Source organism: Lethenteron reissneri, chromosome 6 (genome assembly GCF_015708825.2).
Source record: "Lethenteron reissneri isolate LAM-NWPU_2019-01 chromosome 6, ASM1570882v1, whole genome shotgun sequence".
NCBI lineage: Eukaryota > Metazoa > Chordata > Hyperoartia > Petromyzontiformes > Petromyzontidae > Lethenteron > Lethenteron reissneri.
The window spans coordinates 3,068,976-3,087,668 of record NC_083784.1 but is presented as its reverse complement, the minus strand read 5'-3'; the positions used below and the strand labels follow the sequence as shown (position 1 = coordinate 3,087,668).

Sequence of the window (18,693 nt, the reverse complement as noted above, 5' to 3'; positions counted from 1 at the left end):
CCCCGCTCGCGCGCTCCCCCTCCCCCACAACTCCCGCGTTCGCGTCGCGGTAATCCGCAAAGAGCGGACCGGAGTCGCTGGTGCGGATCGCAAAGCGACGCCTTTTCACGCGGGCGATCATTTTTAACGAACGAAACCCGCGCCATTCGCAGGAGACGTAACGACGCGGCGGCGGTGAGCGCGGCGGATTGAAACGACGGCGAGAAACTAGCGACTTCGGCGTCGCCTCGCCCGGCACCGCCGTTCTAGCGCGATCCGTTCCGCCGGGTGCCGCTAGCCGGGTTTTGCTTCCCACCCCTCCCTCCGCCCCTCCGCCTCGGGTATATAAAGGGGAGAGGCGCGGAGCCACTAAGTCGGGACGCGGTTGTTTTCATTGTGGAGTAGCGTGGTGCACGGCGGCTGCTGTGGTGGTGGTGGTGTTGGTTGTGGTTTGTAAGCGGCCTTTTGTGTCTCTGCGGAGGGATCTCATCGACGAAGGCGATAAGCGGGGCAACCCCCCCCCCCCTACCCACCACCCCCAAGAGTTGTAGGACGCGGCCGGTGAAACCGCGAGCAAAAACGACCGCGCGAAGCGCTCCAACGTCCGCGGATTTGGAAGGCTACGGCGCATTCAAGAGGTGAGTCTTCTTTCTCTTGTTGTGTGTGTTTGTCTTGGGGGGGGGCCCCATTGCTTTTACTGGGCCACCTAACTGTGTCCCCATGGGTGCTTGTGGTGGGAGAAGTGGGTGGGTGAGGAGGAGGAGGATGATGATGATGATGGGATGGCACTTTACAAGCGAACAATGGTGCCTTGCGGGGTTGACTGTTGTTGAGGTTGGAGTTGTCTTGCTGCGGGCACGAATGGTGGTGGTTTGGTGGTGGTGGTTCTGTTGCTCCTGGGATGATGCAGCCAGTTGCTGTGTGTGTCGAGTGGCCGAGTTAACAGTTTGCTATAATACAGATCCTAACGCAAAAAAAACGTGTGTGGATATTGGTCGCGAAAGCCCCCTACGCGTTTTAACTCGGCAGTCTGCGTTTGGTTGACCCACCAATCTCTTACCCCACCACCACCAAAGAATCGGAGCGGATGGGTGCTTGCTTGTGGATGATGTTTGTGGTGGTTTAGGGGTCGAGCGAGTTGCAACGCCACCATGTAGCGACAGGGCGATTTTGTCCAGCAGCTGATGGCAAATTAAACGTTTTTTTGTCCTCCTAGATCCGTAACCGTTGTGGGGGTTGATAGCTACAATAATCTACAACGTGCAATTTTGCAAATAAATCACAATTGACCACGGAGGGGTGGAGGAGGTGGTCTGCTATTATCTGTGAGCTGTACCGATCCGTGTGTCCGTACGCAAGCCGCCGTGCCGTGGGACTGCTGCTGTCGATTTGGCGACCGCCGTTCCACGCTCGCGTTCGTGAAACACGTGGACGATGAGTGGGGGGGGGGGGAGGCCAGGGCTGGATTTACGCCGTGAGATGATTGCAAAACCTCGCGTGAAACATTTAGAGACTTGGGTGGACCGGGGCAAGCAGCGTTCTTGCATAAAATACTCGGACGCGTTTTTTAATTAAAAAAAAAAAAACTACTGCCGCGGTTGTAGATATCGGAAATTGGTGACCGGAATGCGGCATCGGATTGAGAGTGGGTCTAAAGGGGAGGATGATGGAGCGATGAGTTCGCTGCGTGTTGCAAGGTGGAATGATTCGGCGGCATTGTTAGGATGGTGGTGGTGGCTTTGGGATGGGGGTGGGGGATGGCGGGAGATCTTCATCCAGCGGTGGATCAATCGTTTGCTGATGATGATAAACCTCGTGCTGATTAGTCGAAACGCTGGACTACACTATCAGCAGTCGAGGAATTGGTTGGTGTGGTTATGCAGATGTCTCTTGGTTGCATTGTAGCCTGATGTGCCAAACGTCTAGAGAGTACACGAGTATTAGCAATAATCACAGCGGGCTTTTGTTGGTTTGAGACAACACTTCATCATCATCCTCGGCATCTGCTAACTAAACCCTCTCTCCCCTCTTCTCCTTTTCTCTTCCCGACCTCGAATCCTCGCCGCCTCTCATCAGCGACATGGCCGAGCCGATGATAATGTCCGCCAGCAGCCACCAGATGCTGCCGGGATCTTCGGCTGGCCCGGTCTACCCCTACCGCCAGTACGCGCCGGGCATGCAGTACCAGCAGAGCGGCCACCCGGGAGCCATGGGCCGGGTGGGCAAGCCCCACCAGCTGGGAGTTCGACCCGGCCACACCATGGTGGGCGGAGGTGGTGGTGGTGCCGGAAACGTGGCCATGGCTGCGGCTCACGGTGGCATGCACCCGGGACACTTTCTAAGCGCGCACCACCAGCAGCAGCAACAGCAGCAGCTACAACAACAGCAGCAGCAACAGCAGCAGCAACATCACCAGCAAGCGCCACCATCTGCCGCACAGCATGCATTGCAGCAGCACCATCAGCAGCAGCAGCAACAGCAGCAGCAGCAGGCCGCGATGCATACCCACAAACTGCACCACTTGCCGAGCGGCGGTCACCACCTCTCGCACGCCGCGCAGCATTACGCTGCGTCGGGTCACATGCTGGTGGGAGCTCACGGCTACTACGGGCACAGCGTGGCCATGCACGGCGGTGGCGGCGTGGGCGGCGTGGGGGGCGTCATGATGGGCCACATGGGAGCCTCTTTCCCGGGAGTGGTGGCGGCCGCGGCGGCGGCGGCAGCGCACGCAGCGACGATGCCAAATGCGGATGCCTTGGACGAGGAGCTTCTGATGTCGCTCGTGTTGGAGCTGGGTCTGGACCGTGTGCAAGAGTTGCCGGAGTTGTGGTTGGGTCAAGATGAGGTTGACTTTCTGTCCGGAGTGTATGCCCACTGATGAAGAGTTATTTTTTTTTCTTCTGTGCGGGGCTTTTTTTTATTTCGACTTTTGGCGCCGTTGCCAGGACTTGATCTTCGTCATCTGTCTGCATCCACAACCCACCGATTTCTCCCCCCCCCCCCCCCAGTTCATTATACATAGCCCCCCTCCCCTTCCATCCACCTATACATACAAATATATTATACTTCAAGGACTTTGTGCAAAAAAGTAAATAATTAAAAAGTAATAAAAGTAAACCAATTCATTTGTGTGTTTTTTCGCAAGACTTGTAAATTGAAACGCGTCCAGTGCGATTTTATTTTTGGAGTTTTGAGGCCGCGTCTTGGCACCCCCCTTGAGAGTGACGTCCTCCTTGTGCTCGCATCAACAACAACAATATTGCCTGTGGGATGGTGGTGGGGGGTATGGGGGGGCATCCTGTTGCAAGTTGAATAACTGTTAATTGACGGCAAAAAACGAATCCTTTTCTGACGTTCGCCCTCTATTTTTGAGGGTGTGAGAACTTGCAAAACATGTACGCGTGTGCTGATTAATTCACACACCCCCCCCTTCCCTCCCGACTGAAGATTTTTGTAGCTTTTGTTCAGAGGTCTTTTTGACCTTTCATCAGGAGCAAGTGAGAAGCCCCATATTTATTGGCGACAGCGCCCACACCCCATCCCCATGCGTAAGCCACGCACGAATTTTTATGATTCCAAGCGGTTTTAATTCGTTAACGACAACAACAACAACTCCATCGCATGTGGTGTTTTTTTCCTTTCAAGAAAACGCAAACTTCGACAGCATTGATCTTTTGCTTTTCAAACGTTTAGACGAAAATGTGTAAAGGAGATGCACGTTTTTTATTTAATCCGTTCATTTTTTTCAAGGTTGTGTACATTTTTTTTTGGTTCGATGTATTGCATTTGATTTTGAGTGGAAGCCTTTGTTGAAACGTGTTTTTTTTTTTTTAAAGAAATGGCCTCCCAATTGTATTTTGAAGATGTTAAATTAAATCTGCCGCGTCGGCTGACCTGAAATGCGTACATTACAAAGGTTGGACATTTTTTTTCTGTGCTTCAATTTTGCAAGACCACTTAAAACACTTGTACATTTTGCCTGCTGCGCGCCCTGCACAATGTACAACGAATATTCGTCGTTTTGTAAAGTAATAACTTTTAAATTATGAGCCACTGTACGTTACGTTTTCTCTTAAACATTAAAGAAAACTGTTTTTTTTAAGGCCATGTGTGCGGTCTGTTGCTGCCCCCTGTTGGCGTGGTTTGGTATGTGTGGGAACCTTTGAAGGCTGTTCACTTGGTCACCTGTTGTGATTTCACCGTGGCTGGTTATTGGTTAGCACCCTGGAATTGTAATCCAGAATTATCCGGTTCAACTTACCCGGCGAACTGGTTCAAATAAATGGGAGTTATTTTTAAATCTGTTTTATACAGTACTGACAGGAGCGACGATGGAAATGGGTACAATACTTGGCAGGTCGTTTTGGTTTAGTGTGGCTACGTCCAAGACCACTTGGCCAACGTGGAATCTAAGCAGCTCTCTTGAGAGGCCCGTGACTGGAGACCCCCTCTTCCCCCACCTCACCCCAAACCAGTGGGGTGAGAAAATATTCGGCTTGAGCATTTTTCTGTCGCTGTGGTCCCGCTTTATGTAATGCACTTTACTCGACTTGTTAATCGTAGATTTTCTCTCGTAGGGGTTTACACTACTCGAGTGGTGGTGTGCACATGTGAACCCAGTAGGGGGGGAGGGGAGAAGTTGGATCACGTAAATATTTGTTAAATTCCAAAACTGGGCAGCGAGCTGGAAGTACAGTAGTGGTATTGTTGAATCCATCTGTGCCGTGCTTTTCTGTGCCATCGCCTTGTATGCGTGGCTGGGGTTTCTGGATAATCTGGCCTCGTCCAATGATGAAGAATTACTCGTTGGCAACATTTATTGGTCTCAATTTGGGACTCGCCCGAGAACGTCTTGAAGCCGAAACTTTCTTGGGGTAAATACAAAACATCATTACCTTAATTTTTGTACGTTTGGGACTGCAAAAAAGGTCTTAATCGTAGTTTGGTGGTAGGCTTTTTCATGCTTTTCGACCAAGATTTAATAAAGATGATCTAATCGGAGGCAAACTGATGTAAAGTTGTTGCGAAGGACTTTGCCCAGTTAAAAATGAGCCAAAGTAAACTGAGACAATATGCAAATCGTTTTGCCGCTGATTCATCACTCGAGTTCCACACGTAAATAAACGCACCACGTGAATTAACAGGTCTGTTGAAAAGCGTTTTGTAATGCACGCGTTCGTAAGATAGGTCTGGGTTAGTTTAATGTACCCTTCTGAATGTAAACACATTTGTAAGCGGTGAGATTAGCACATTACCATAGGAATATTGCTCTCCAGATAAAAGATTGACACCAATTCCCCGCAGTTAACAGTTCTGGATTTAATGGGCTACCAATGCAACATCGTGGGGGGTCATGAACCCTCATTCGGGGTGGGGGACAACGCATTTCTACAGGACGGCATTTATCTTTTATTTAAATACGCGGCCAGGATTGAACAATTGATTTTGTGAACTGTGCTTGGAGGTTTACCTGCCTCGACAGTGCCATGTTGCTCATAGGGTTAGGATTAGGCCGTAATTCAGTACGAAAATTAAGAATAGGATTTACCCTTTTTGGAAACAAAACAGCTGTTAGGATGTTCAAACACCAACTAAATACCGTTTTCAAGGAATCAAGTCTGCATTAAAGAAAGCTGTCTTGTGTAGGCCAATCCGTTTAAAAGACAATGCATATATTATGAGAACATGTTTGTTTGCATGTTCACCACAAGTACGTGTGGTTAATGCAGACTTGATTCCTTGCAAAAAGCATTCGTGACTGCAGGGATTCATCTTCTTGGTTCTTTCGGTAAAGTCACGTAGACTGGGAAATAATAAAAATAAAACATAAAATATATTTTTTTAATGTTTAATTTTAGAAAATATTTATTTAATTTCATTATGTTTTATTTTTTTATTTCCCTTCTACGTGACTTTACCGAAAGAACCAATAACCTGTTTTATTGTCGAAAAGAGTACAACCTATTCTTATTTTTCGTGCTTTGATACTGGCACAAAACGGTCCCGTGATAATTCAGTACGCTGGTCATTTTGGGTTGGTGACAGGATAGCTTCAGGATGAGTTCGGATGTAATTCGCCACTGACGTAGACCTTTCCTGCTTGAAACCAACCCTGTAAATGACTCGGAAAAACCCCATCACATCAGAGGAACAGTGCACGCCGGAAACCTATCATTTCCTGGAGTCAAAAACTCAGGTGGCTGGGTTCATAGCTCAGAGAACTACTAAACCACAGCTCCATTCCGGGTAGTACTCGACTATAATGATTACGCAGACACTGTCTAATATTGTTTAATTTTAAAGCATGCGGTCTTTATAAACGTGGGAATAATTACCGCCCAACGCTCAAAGCGCTACACTATCTAAAAGTGAATGTTAGGTTAAAATTAGTATTTATGATTTTAGTGCCATTATGTCAACAGATGACACACATCTGAGACAAAGGGGGTCTCTTTTGCAAAGGTCACCTGGCGGCGGGGGGGGGGGGTCAAGCCACAAACAACTGTACAGTGAAAATCAGATCCAAAAACAATGCTAAGAGGCCTACAAAAGGCATTTTATCCAAAAACTCAGCACATTCTTCAAAAGCACTGCCCTTGAAGAGGAAAGTGAATACCAATGTGTGGGGGAAGGCAACAGCGGTTGTCCAACGAATATATAATTCTCCCCACCATAGTAATGTGGAATTTCCACCACCTACTTGGGGGGGGAGTACTGCAACAATGCTCACTTGAGCAGCAAAATCACTGACTTTTTAAAGAGGAAAAAAATATAATCAGTGACGTTATGGGCAATATCCCTTCTTCATAACAGAGTTAGAGAGGCCAGAGTGATGGAGTGAATAATAAACGGTACTATACACCACGGGACCCGTGATACAAATACAATTTAACAAAAGAATGTGTTTTGTCCTCGACAACATCATCAGATTGGGTAACTTTGTGAAAACAGATTGTTCACAGATTGAATGAAAACGCCGCACGCTTGCCTATAGATTACAAAGGCATTGTTGAGGATATAAAGGAGTCTTTATTTGCTTAAGAATGTAAGGTTTTGTTCTATTCAATAAAGCCATACGCCCACGTCCTTTGTGAGCCATCACAGATCTCGACCGCCACCTGCTGACTGATGTAAGAACAGCAATTCGTGGATATTCTCGCCTGCACCAACCCGGACTAAGCAGTGTGATGAACAGGGCTGAAATGGAATAAATTACTGGGGGAACTCATAAATTATTCCCCCACCCCCACTAGGTCTGAGGAGGGGGACGAGGAGCTTCGCTCCGTGTGTGTCTTTGTATGTATATGTGGGTTTCTGTGTGCGTCTGTGGGTGTCTGAGCTGACCTGTGCGTCTCTATAAGTGTATGGTTCTCTGCGTGCGTATATGGGTCTCTGAGCGTGTCTGTGGGTCTCTGTGCGCGTATGTCGGTGTCTGAATGTGTCTGTGGGTTTCTGTGCGTGTCTGTGGGTTTCTGTGCGTGTCTGTGGGTTTCTGCGCGTGTCTGTGGGTGTCTGAGCTGACCTGTGGGTCTTTTTCCGTGTCTGTGGTTCTCTGCGCGCTTATATGGGTCTCTGAGCGTGTCTGTGGGTCTCTGTGCGCGTATGTCGGTGTCTGTGCGTGTCTGGGTTTCTGTGCGTGTCTGTGGGTTTCTGCGCGTCTCTGTGGGTTTCTGCGCGTGTCTGTGGGTTTTTGCGCGTGTCTGTTAGTCTAGATGGGGGTCTATCTGTGAGTAAAATAAATAAATAAAGGCGGGGTTCTGATTTGTACTTACACCACGGCGTCCCGGCCCATTTCCACCACTGGTGGTGCAGTATCGTCAAATGTAACGCGACTATAGCAGCATTGCAGGTCCTGCAAAGTGCACGTGGCGTCTAGAACAATTTTTTTACCCAACAGAATTTTTAGGGGTTGTTTGTCTATATTTCACCACGATGGAGCAGAGGCGTAGAGTTTAAACCGTGGATTTTGCTGCTGCGTCGATCTCTTCTGCGTCTTGGCTCACGGGGTTGAAGGTCTAGAAAAGGTTAATCATTTGCAGTCAGTGCCGTTGATGCCAACATCGAGGCGATGCAACATTTGCGTGGTCGGAGGCAAGTGAATCTCAACACAGTTGAATTTATCACAATCACCATGTTTAATCCTGGACTGCACGTTTAAACAAAACAATAAAGATAAATGCCCTGTCCTGTAGACATGTGCTGTTCCTTTCCTGAATGAGGGTTAATGACCCCCACCCACCCCACGATGTTGCGTTGAACCCAATTGAGTTCCTGATTGTTAACTGCGTGGGTATGGTGTCAATCTTTTATTCATCCGGAGAGCAAATTTTGACCCGCCCCCTACTGGATATTAGTGAAAAAGAGCTTCATAGCTCATCGGATTCCTCCTGTTTCAATAAATATTCTGATTATGAAATTCTTATGGAAATGTGCGAAAACCCAATAGCCCTTCCTTCATAGCACATTTAAGAAGGGCCATTTCACAAAATTGTCACCTATTACACATTTTCTCTTTCAAGGCCGAGTTTCTTGCCATGCTCTGTTCCTGAACGTCCGAGTTGCTGACCTTGTCACATTTACAGCATCCTCTGCTTAACACTCGGTGTTCAATAAGTATAACCCGTAAAAACAAAGTTTTTCACTATAAATCCTTTATATGCGTGGCGGCGAGAGTCCTCTCGTCCTCTGGCTTGAGATGGCTGCCACCTATGGGTCAGATGATTGCATTGCACCATTAAGCAATTGGTAATAAAATATATTTTTGTCCTAAAAAGTGTAACATTTTGGAAAAAAATGTTCACGAACATTGTCACGCACAACGAGTCTGTGTGGAAAATGTCAGCTCGATTGGATCACGGGAAGTGGGTTAAAAAACGACCGAAAAATTTGCACGGTTCTAAGCAAGCAAGCAAACTTAATATAAAGGATTTAAAAAGGGCCCAGACGCTTTTGAGTTGATTTGCTACATTGGCTTTCTGTGACCAATGCAATTAAGCCATTGCTTCAATACCCAGGGCCTAATCGCAGTTGGGATATATCAAAACTCGGCACGAGATATGACTGTTACTACTATTCAACGTGCTCGATTCCGATCTAGCAAGCGATCCAGAAGATATGCAGATAAATTATGCCACTGTCTACTTGTTTTTAATATACATATTACGGGGTCAAATATACCGTGTTGCACACCGGTTTCACTTCACGCAATTGTGGGCTTTTAGAACTTAACGTATTCGTAAATAAATCCCAAGCAGGACAAATTATATAATAGGTGACGTTTCGAGGCAATGTATGTTGAACTTCTTTCACGCCGCACGTAAACATGCTAATCGGAGGTGCGGGAAAGTCAATTACCCTCCTCCATAGCAGAGGTCAGACGTCGAGCGATCTAGTTGGGAGATTCCGTCATGCAACGCACGTGCACTAAATCAATTAATCTGTTCAGACCCTTCAGCCTGAAAATGCTTTTAAGCAACTCATCTAAACAATTTGCATTACCGTCCTTGTTAAGTCAATTACCTATAAATTAAAATGAGGTTGACCACAGAATCAACTTCCAATGCCAAACAGCATTTACAATAGTGGTTACATTATGCAATGTATACCAATAAAGCGTGTAGTCAACACTTGGCAGGTTCAAAGACTTATCCCTAGCAAGTATTTTTTTTATCAATGGACTTCTGCAATCATTGTCATTTCACCCCTAAATGAGGGCCTCCCAACGCCGTGATTATGTATCCCTGTCAACCCATACGGTTTACCCATATTCTTATACAGGGAAATTGAGTTCAGGTCCATTCGCCGTACAGCAGTTTCAATACGGACAAAAGTCTATTTCTCCCTTGTGATGGGACTTTGTAGGATTAACGTTGGGATTTATAATTGCCACGGGGGTGACCAATAAGATCTCAATTGGCCTGTAATGAGGTAGGCACTAAGGGGTTGACATGTATGACATTTCTGTACCACACTGGTCATTGCAGGTTGAAGGCTGGGAACAAAGACGATGCGTAGTTATTGCACTGCCCTATGATGGCAATGAACCCTGCTGCAACATCTATATGCATCGTCACGATACTAAAATCAATCATTTCAAGATTGGAGGACCCTACGACCCAAGACTCAGGTAATTTAGTCATATCGTGTTTGGATAACTTCCAAACCATCAGCAGTACTTGCATTGTCCATTTTATGCAACCATATAAATACTGGCCCATCAAATACATAAACAATTATAGGATAGATCAGAGTTCAATATTGCCATATTAAGGAACAAAGATTGTGCTTTTCGCTTAAGACCATACTGTATAACACTTTTGATGGCGAGTTTCCTGCCTGGATTCCTGTTCGGCTGGCGAGCCAGGAATAAATACCTGTGATGTCACCCACATCCAACATCAGAAACAATTTGTGCCATCACACCTAACCAATACTGCAGCTTACAACTATGCACTAATTCAGAACACATTTGGTTTTTTTAATAAAGTTTATTAGTTATCTAAAGTACGGAATGTAATGCAATTTAGTATACAAAACCCAGAACAAAACTGGTGCAATGCATCCGTCTATGAATATACAGCAGAATGAGGCGAACACCAATTCTTCTACCAGCTAAACGTAATACGAATACCAATTGCCAACAAAACACAAGTACCAACAACAGCAATGTTGGGAACTCTTTTATTGCCTCTTGCACTATACAGGATCTTTCGACAAAGCAAGCGACAACAAGTAGACGATGCCAAGAAGTGTTGCTGTGGGTGGCTGAACGGAGAGATGCTGTTGCAGCAGCAGCAGCAGGCCGTTTAGCTGGCCACCTGCTTGGCAGCCAACCGCTTGTCCCTCTCCTCGGCAATCGTCAGACGGATGCCCTTGCCACGTGGCAGAGACACCCACGGCTTCTGGCCCTGATCACCAAATAGGCGCGGTGGGGTGGGTAATAAGGAGCACAGTCAACGTCAACATTGTATATTAGAATTGTGTTGTCAATATAACATGTAAACCAACAGTATTTCAACAAGCCTCTACGTATGCTGATGAGACCAAGGTCAAAACCTGGACCAGTTTTGTTCGCATGCTTAATCAAATGCTGTATGATATTGTTATTAAGAGAAATGAGTTATGGTTATATTTGCTTAAATAACAGCTTTGTGTTTATGGGAGGTATTGCGTTCCAAGTGCAGGCATTACAAGATCTGAATCAATTCATATTTCTCTATTAACATATATTTATGGAATAATGGTCACAGGATAAAACTAAGGTTAAGGATGAAAACTTTTTTCAAACTCTAAATACATACAAAAAGTTGATTGGCAGTCCAGCTTATTAGTAAAGCCTTGATTACACGACTGATACTGCTAACGTTAAGTTTAAGTAAAACAGTGGAATTTATCTTTCTAATGGACCTCAGCCCCATATCCGCAGTGTCATCCAAAAAGTCACCAATTAAAAAATATCATCATCGGTCCATAACAGCTAAATTCCATTAATGTATATTTACGCTTCAAGTGTAAAGCACCATCCACCCCCCCCCCCCTGTTTGACCACATGGCAATGCGCATGACAAATAACACTCGAGACCATGTTTAATAACGGCGAACAAAGCGTCATCTGGGCTTGGGAGTGCACCAAGACAGACTTCTCTGCGCGCCTCACCTTGCCGATGACGAAGATGTTTCCCAGGCGGGTGGCGAACGTGTTCCCGTTCCCGTCCTTGACGTGCACCACATCGAACGAACCCAAGTGGCGCTCGCGGTTGGTGATCACGCCAATACGCCCCAAGTTGGCGCCGCCGGTCACCATGCACAGGTTTCCTGCAGGTGCACGTAAAACGTAAGTGGACAATGAACCGAAACGTCAAAGGAACCCACCCCCCCACCAAACAATACTTAATTAATTGGACAATGAATTAAATGCAATTGTTTTTTGTTTCGCTTTATGGTGATTCAGCCTTATTTCTGCCAGACCTCAGCCCCATATCCGCAGTGTCATCCAAACAGTCACCGACAAAAAGATATCATCATCAGTCCGAGCAGAATACAGCCACCAGATACTCATCGTATACATGCCGAACAAGTAGAGACCCATGAAATATCAAGAACAATTCTGTGATAGCGAATGATGCATTTATTTAGAATCAAAATTAGATGCAACCGCAAAGTAATTCTATACACATACCTAGGCTCTTAACTGCGAGTCAGATTAGTTGAGATAACATAATTTAATGTTTGATAAGTGTGTTATTGTCGAGATTTCACTTACGCCCATGTAGACGGTCAGAAAGACTATTATTTTAAGCCTCTTGATTTGTGCTAAAAAAAGTCTTGCGCTTCTTCATGGCAGATTACATTTTGAAAAGTGAGCCTACCACAATTGTTCCTTCCAAGTTAATATTAGGACTGATACAGATTTTTTTTTGCAGCTTAACAGGCCGACCACTGTTCATTTCCTCTATCCAATGCTCAACCACCATATTGGTTAAAACATGTATCTTTCCAACATTGCTCACACTGCTTAACCTTGTATTTCCCAAAGTTCCTGCAGCCTTGTTCAATTCAAGAAATGTATTTACTCGTATCTATTACACCTTCATTAATAGCGTCATTCACTGCTGGTAGCTTGGTGTTTTGGGCCTGTGCTCAGCAACCGTGCTGAGTTTTACCGGTGTCAAACTTGATGAAGTCCGTGATTTTGCCAGCCTCCAAGTCGAGCTGGATGGTGTCGTTGACCTTGATGAGGGGATCAGGGTAGCGGATGGTGCGAGCATCGTGCGTCACCAGGAAGGGGATCCCCTTGGTTCCCACGCGAACCTTCTTCACTTTGCACAACTTGTACTGCACAGAGCCACCACAAACAAACGCGTTAAAAACAGTTGTCACACAAAAAATATATGTAGAAACCTACCACACTCCAAACTACCACATTATAACAGACAAAAAAACACACCATATTCTCGTCATTGCAAGGGGCTCCAAAAAGTTAGATGTACCAGTAGACAAATCCAGTCACAATGAGTTACAAGATGCGTACCAAACTTTTGCTTCAAAACACAAGGCAAACAACGGTCTGTAAACCATAGATTACGGTAAGAGGCTGATGTTTTGAATGCCACATCAATGGAGCATAGAGCCGATGCTTAAATGTCATTGCCTGAAAGACCAATGATGTGTGTAATAAAACAACATTTGGGTCCGTCGGTTGAAATGTCTTCTTGGACGAATGCTCTTCCCTTAATCCATGGATGGATTTTGAGTTCTGGAGGTTCAGAAATTCAAATCTGTTCAAAACTTTGCCTTCTTAAATTAATACTGCCCAAAAGCATCCATCCACATGGACTTATGGCTGATAAAATGTTATTTTATCCGTCGGTAAAAAGTGCTTCACAAATGATTATTTTAATAGCCCGCGATCCAAGATGAGGTCATAAAGTGTGCATATAATTCTCACGTGAAACATCAGCTTATCTGCACACATGCGTATCGTATAAAAAACGTTGTATAAAGTACGTGCCCAATTACGTGCGCTAATAATTATAATCAAGCTTCAAAAGCTCATCAGCAATATGCTGATAACTTAGTGTGTTTTATAGAGGGGATGCGTAGCCACAGCAGATACAAATCTGATTGGTTAAAGTCCCCTCACATTGCTGTAGCATGTAGTTGGAGAGCAGTAGTCACTCAAAAAGGCTACAGCCCTTGGTTTCCATGCAGAATTATGGTATTCCCAGTTCTATTGCTCGTCATGTGTCCCACCATCTAACACAGCTGCTTCCAACAAAAATGTACTTTATATGACGAGATCTCTACAGCCTATTCACCATCAGCCGTGCTCAACCTAATTCTAGATGAAGGCCGACCTATGCCAATGTCATCTTCTATGCAGTCAAACACCCACCTAGCATCTGCACACAAGCAAATTCCATCCATTGGCTGCTACACCTTATTAATTCATCTATTCAGAGCGACACAAATATCAAAGCCAACTATGTTCCACGCACATGTGTACGACACAATGGGTGGGGGCCGAGTGCTGCAATGCCCACCTTGGCCTCCTCTGCTGTGATTCTGTGAACGGCGAAGCGGCCCTTCGTGTCGTAGATCAGGCGGAAGTGCTCTCCGGTCTTCTCGATGGTGATCACGTCTGTTAAGAGTCACGGACAAAACAAAATAAGTTATATTTTAAAAAACTTTTTTTTAATCACGCTCGTAATGGCAGAACTCCACGACTCCATGAAGTGGCCCCAAAGCTTGCCATAACGTAAGGGGCTGTGGTCATTTCCAGCCAACGTCAGTTGAGTGTGGACAATTAGACCCAAGCCGAAACACAACATATTAATAATAATTTAAAAAAATATATCATTTATATTTTTAATGATAGAATATAGTATTGTCATCAGTATGACATAAGTATACAAAGTTTGCAGTCGATACCACATTGGGAAGTGGGTTAAAACTGAGTTGCAAGATAAAATTGAGTTACAAGTTAATAAAAAGCGTGTAAAAATCAACAAAATTTAGAGTTACAATAGAAGCTACAATGCACCCCTTGTGAGGAACGGTGGGTGAGCGTATATCCGAAGTGAGCTTGTATTCGATGTTACCCTCTGTCTTCCACCCCATAAGTGTAATGTAATAATGTGATTCCTCTGTTTATAAGCAGTTTAAGCTGAAAGAGGATAGATATATGAGGATCCGTAGCCTTCACAAACCGTCCAACTATAGTCTGTTATACTAAGCCATGAATTTTAAATCAGTAATAAACTGTAGAGCTTTAATCTCTAATTTTCTTTCCGAAAACGAACTTCAAGACGACAGCTGAGAATGTAGTTGAACGTAAAGTTGCCACCAAAGCCACGTGAAATAAAGACAAGCGGCGACCGTCGTATCAACACGTTGCTATAGGCACCTTATTGACCGCACAAGGCACAAGAACAGCTCAAACGCGGGCTCTATTAGGGCCAGGGTAATGCACATTATGGCATTTTGCATTTCAATTCATGTATTGTCTTGTATTTACACACTGAAATGGTTTGCATACAAAACTGTTCTTTCTAAAATGGAAAAAGAACAATAGTCCAATGTGATTTCCAAGTATGTGCTATCACACATGGGTTCAGCTACAGATCCATTGCTACCTTGAATAATAATTACTTTGTCCATATAGGTTTTTTTTGGGTTAGACTACTTTGTGATTGCAATTCGTTACAAATTACAATTGCAATTGACACCAAATTTGCCACACGATTACAAACATTATAACCATCCCCCCCCCTTGCGTGTTGGTTAAGACTTGAATGAATTAACGTTAGCTTTACCAATGCCCCCTTCTAAAAATCAGTGTGGAGGACCCCGTGAAAATCCTCCAGTCTATAGCCAAACACCCCCAGGTGACCATGTCAAGGCTGGGGGGGGGGATTGGCGCTGCGTACCCATGAATCCAGCCGGGTAGGTGCTGTCCGTGCGCACCTTGCCGTCCACCTTGATGAAGCGCTGCATGCAGATCTTCTTCACCTCGTCGCCCGTGAGTGCATACTTGAGGCGGTTGCGCAGGAAGATGATGAGCGGCAGGCACTCGCGCAGCTTGTGGGGGCCCGTCGACGGTCGTGGTGCCTGCCCGTGCACACGCAGCGTTAATACTTCCCATTTGCCTCCATTGTACGCATTAGAGAGCCGGGACCATCAGATTATAGAATCTATTACTCTACCCGATTAGCGGTTCTATTATTCAAACTACAGGGACAAGACGATAGAAAAATAGCCTTGCCTCTGTGCCCATGATACCAATTTATAAAATACGTTTAAACACAGATGATTATTTTAAAATGAATGTAATATAGAGATAATGCACTATCTTAAAGGTATCGTGTAAAACTATTTAACTGTAAACATTTTTTTAATTTTACCAGGTAAGGCCCACTGAGCTACTCTGTATATCTTCTCAGAAGCGACCTGGCCACAAATGATAGCTTAACGAAGCGGCTTATCACGTGGGAATCTGTAGCGGCGAAATACTCTAAAACGCTTCCACCAAATTCAATTTTCGTCCGCTTCGCGAGTGAATGTAGTTCACCGTAAAGTTGCCACCAAAGCCACGGACTGCAGGCAGGCGGCGACCGTCGTGTCAACACGTTGCTGTTGGCACCTTATTGACCACTATTTGGCACAGAAGCAGCCAAATGCGGCTTCGAGAGGGCCGTACTTGTTAGAGATGAATAAAGTATTCAGGCAATACAAATGTTAACGTTTACCCAAACGTTCTAATCGTGTTTTGCAGTTGTCATACAGTAAGTATAAGTTAACTCACACCATCTCAACTTTATTCACTCTGGTTAAGGCAATCCCACTGTTAATTGATCAACTTTCTTTGCGTCAACTTCGTTGGCAACCTTTCGGTTTAAAAATGTCCAGATACTCTGGTGTCGTCTCTCACATCCTGAGGTCCTTACAATTTAACCAACTAAACATGGCAATACAGAACTACCCCCCTATCGAAAAGAGCGTCACGACTGAATGTACTTTTAATCATGTAGGCGATTGTTCATGCTTTGTAAGGACCATGTGCGTGGCTGTTGTTGGTGGTCGTGGTGCAGGCGCTTACGAACACGCCCGTGAGCTTGTCCAGCATCCAATGCTTGGGCGCTGCCAAGCGCTTCAGGTGCTTCTTCGGTCCTCGGGCCTGGCCAGACGATGAACAACACAAGACAACATTAATACACTCGAAAAGTCAATTTGATTAATAATTGTCGGGCAGGAGCCGGCCTAAGTTTTGTCGAAAACTACCAGCGTTTTCAGCAGCGAGCAGTGCATTAATATACACACTTGCGATACATTCTCTCACGTCTTTATCCAACCTACACTGAGCAACGTGGTTAATTATGGTCAATTAACCCTGACCAGTCGCGCACGGTTCAATTAAGAGGCCTTCATCCAGCAGTGAATTGAGCAAAGGGCTGGGGGACATTTAGATGCAATTCCTATGGCTGGTTGCATAGAACACTTAACGATTAAAAATTATCCTTTACAATGACTTAGGTAAACGAAAGTTTTCATTCAGTTATTTTTTGGCATCTAGCATTGAACCACTTTTAACTTTTAATTCACCCAACTTTTACACGAAAAGCAGCATCATCTACATAAAGAGGAATAAACGCGAAGCAATGCATATAAATGACCATTAGATTTAGTTATAATTTATTTAAAACCTTAGTGACCAATTCGCGCTGGACGACTTCAGGGACACCATTTTATGAAAATAAAAAAATACATTTCTAATGAAGTAAAGTTACAAAATATTAAATGTACTTGGAATTAAATAGGCTACGGGCCTACGTTACAAAGCCACTTAAAGACATTTCGTAACGCAACTTAACACGCGTATACAAGGCACTTGTTCGCTTATACAGTATTTATAAGACATGCGTATTTTAAAATCGAAGTTACATTTTAACAGCCCTAGTTCTTAACTAGCGCGATTTGTACCTATTAATGTAATGAGCAACGTGGTCTTACGAACAATCTCAAGTGAAGCCCGTCCGACTAGGCCGCGATTCTCTTAACTCTTTAATACCGAACCAACCACCGACAAAATTACGAAACTTATCTAGGTATAGACAATTTGAACACATCAGCATCTTAAACAAGACATTCTAAGCTCGTTAGTTTCATTCATAACGTGAGAGTCGTTTTTTTAACCACTGCCACCACCACCCTCCCCGGCATTAGCTGCCGGACAACTCAAAATATCTATAAAAATATATCCGATAACGAAACAAATAGTAGCACGGACGCGCGCGCGGCAACTCAACGAAGCTCACGGAAACATTTGTGGCGAGATTAGCGAGGCGAAAGGCGAGGATTGAGTCGGATTGCGAAGCCGACGATGAGAGCCCGGCGCGCAGCGCGACCCACCATCTTGCGAGGCGAAGAGGGAAAGGACAAACTCTCCCACAATGCCGCGCGACGTCACGTGAGCCCTCCTCGTGGCCACGCCTCCGTCGACTTCATTCAAAGCATTTCATTCGTCAGTTAAATTCAATTCGTTTCATTCGTCAGTTGAAATAATTAATTTCATTCATTAGTCTAATTCATTCATATTCTTAGGTTTTTTCGGTAAAGTCACGTAGGTAAAACATAAAAATTAATAAAAATAAAATAAAATAAAGATCACGACGTTTCGGAGGCAACACAAGTCTCCGTCATCAGGTGGTACCGTCACAGCCAGATCAGCTGCATCAAGTGATTTTATTTTTATTAATTTTGATGTTTTACCTACGTGACTTTATCGAAAAAACCTAAGAATATGAATCATTGCAGTCGCGAAAGCTTCAAATCTAGAACTAATTCATTCATTTAATTCGTCAGTTGAATTTCTTAATTTCATTCGCCAGTCGAATTAATTAGTTTAAATCATTAGTATAATTAATTGATTTAATTCGTGAGCCGAATTAATTAATTTCATTCATTAGTCTAATTCATTTATTTCATTCGTCAGTTGAATTCAATTAACAATTTAATTCGCCAGTCGAATTTCTTAATTTCATTCGCCAGTCGAATTAATTCCATTCATTAGTCTAATTCATTCATTTCATTCGCCAGTCGAATTAATTCATTCATTCGCCAGTCGAATTCAACCAACAATTTCTTAATTTCATTCGCCAGTCGATTTAATTAATTTCATTCATTAGTCTAATTCATTCATTTAATACGTCAGCCGAT

The 18,693-nt window shown here is 44.5% G+C and overlaps 2 protein-coding genes and 3 non-coding genes across 5 annotated transcripts; 1 reads left to right on the top strand and 4 right to left on the bottom strand.

Moving 5' to 3' along the window:
- The first annotated feature begins 338 nt into the window (after positions 1-338).
- Positions 339-4,081, top strand: LOC133353789 (box A-binding factor-like). The gene is made up of 2 exons (XM_061570202.1): positions 339-617; positions 2,056-4,081. The coding sequence occupies exon 2, from the start codon at positions 2,060-2,062 to the stop codon at positions 2,855-2,857; it is 798 nt and encodes a 265-aa protein (XP_061426186.1). The 5' UTR covers positions 339-617; positions 2,056-2,059; the 3' UTR covers positions 2,858-4,081.
- Positions 4,082-10,645: 6,564 nt separating this feature from the next.
- On the bottom strand, positions 10,646-17,978 carry RPS4X (ribosomal protein S4 X-linked). Its single transcript, XM_061570187.1, has 7 exons — positions 17,887-17,978; positions 16,577-16,654; positions 15,408-15,588; positions 14,022-14,119; positions 12,642-12,813; positions 11,636-11,793; positions 10,646-10,886 (listed from the first exon to the last, which is right to left on the bottom strand). The coding sequence occupies exons 1-7, from the start codon at positions 17,887-17,889 to the stop codon at positions 10,785-10,787; spliced, it is 792 nt and encodes a 263-aa protein (XP_061426171.1). The 5' UTR covers positions 17,890-17,978; the 3' UTR covers positions 10,646-10,784.
- LOC133355364 (small nucleolar RNA SNORA44) lies at positions 13,561-13,689 on the bottom strand. Its single transcript, XR_009756689.1, has one exon. It is a non-coding gene; the product is annotated as a small nucleolar RNA SNORA44 (small nucleolar RNA).
- LOC133355331 (small nucleolar RNA SNORA16B/SNORA16A family) lies at positions 14,798-14,930 on the bottom strand. The gene has a single exon (XR_009756686.1). It is a non-coding gene; the product is annotated as a small nucleolar RNA SNORA16B/SNORA16A family (small nucleolar RNA).
- On the bottom strand, positions 16,036-16,177 carry LOC133355320 (small nucleolar RNA SNORA16B/SNORA16A family). Its single transcript, XR_009756685.1, has one exon. It is a non-coding gene; the product is annotated as a small nucleolar RNA SNORA16B/SNORA16A family (small nucleolar RNA).
- Positions 17,979-18,693: the final 715 nt, after the last annotated feature.

Coding starts and splice junctions, on each gene's coding strand:
- RPS4X (XM_061570187.1), bottom strand. Junction 15,589..16,576: donor ACAAGCTCACGGGCGTGTTC/GTAAGCGCCTGC, acceptor GTGCACGGGCAG/GCACCACGACCGTCGACGGG. Junction 12,814..14,021: donor TCACAGCAGAGGAGGCCAAG/GTGGGCATTGCA, acceptor GGCTCTGTGCAG/TACAAGTTGTGCAAAGTGAA.
- LOC133353789 (XM_061570202.1), top strand. CDS start 2,060: ATGGCCGAGCCGATGATAATGTCCGCCAGCAGCCACCAGATGCTGCCG.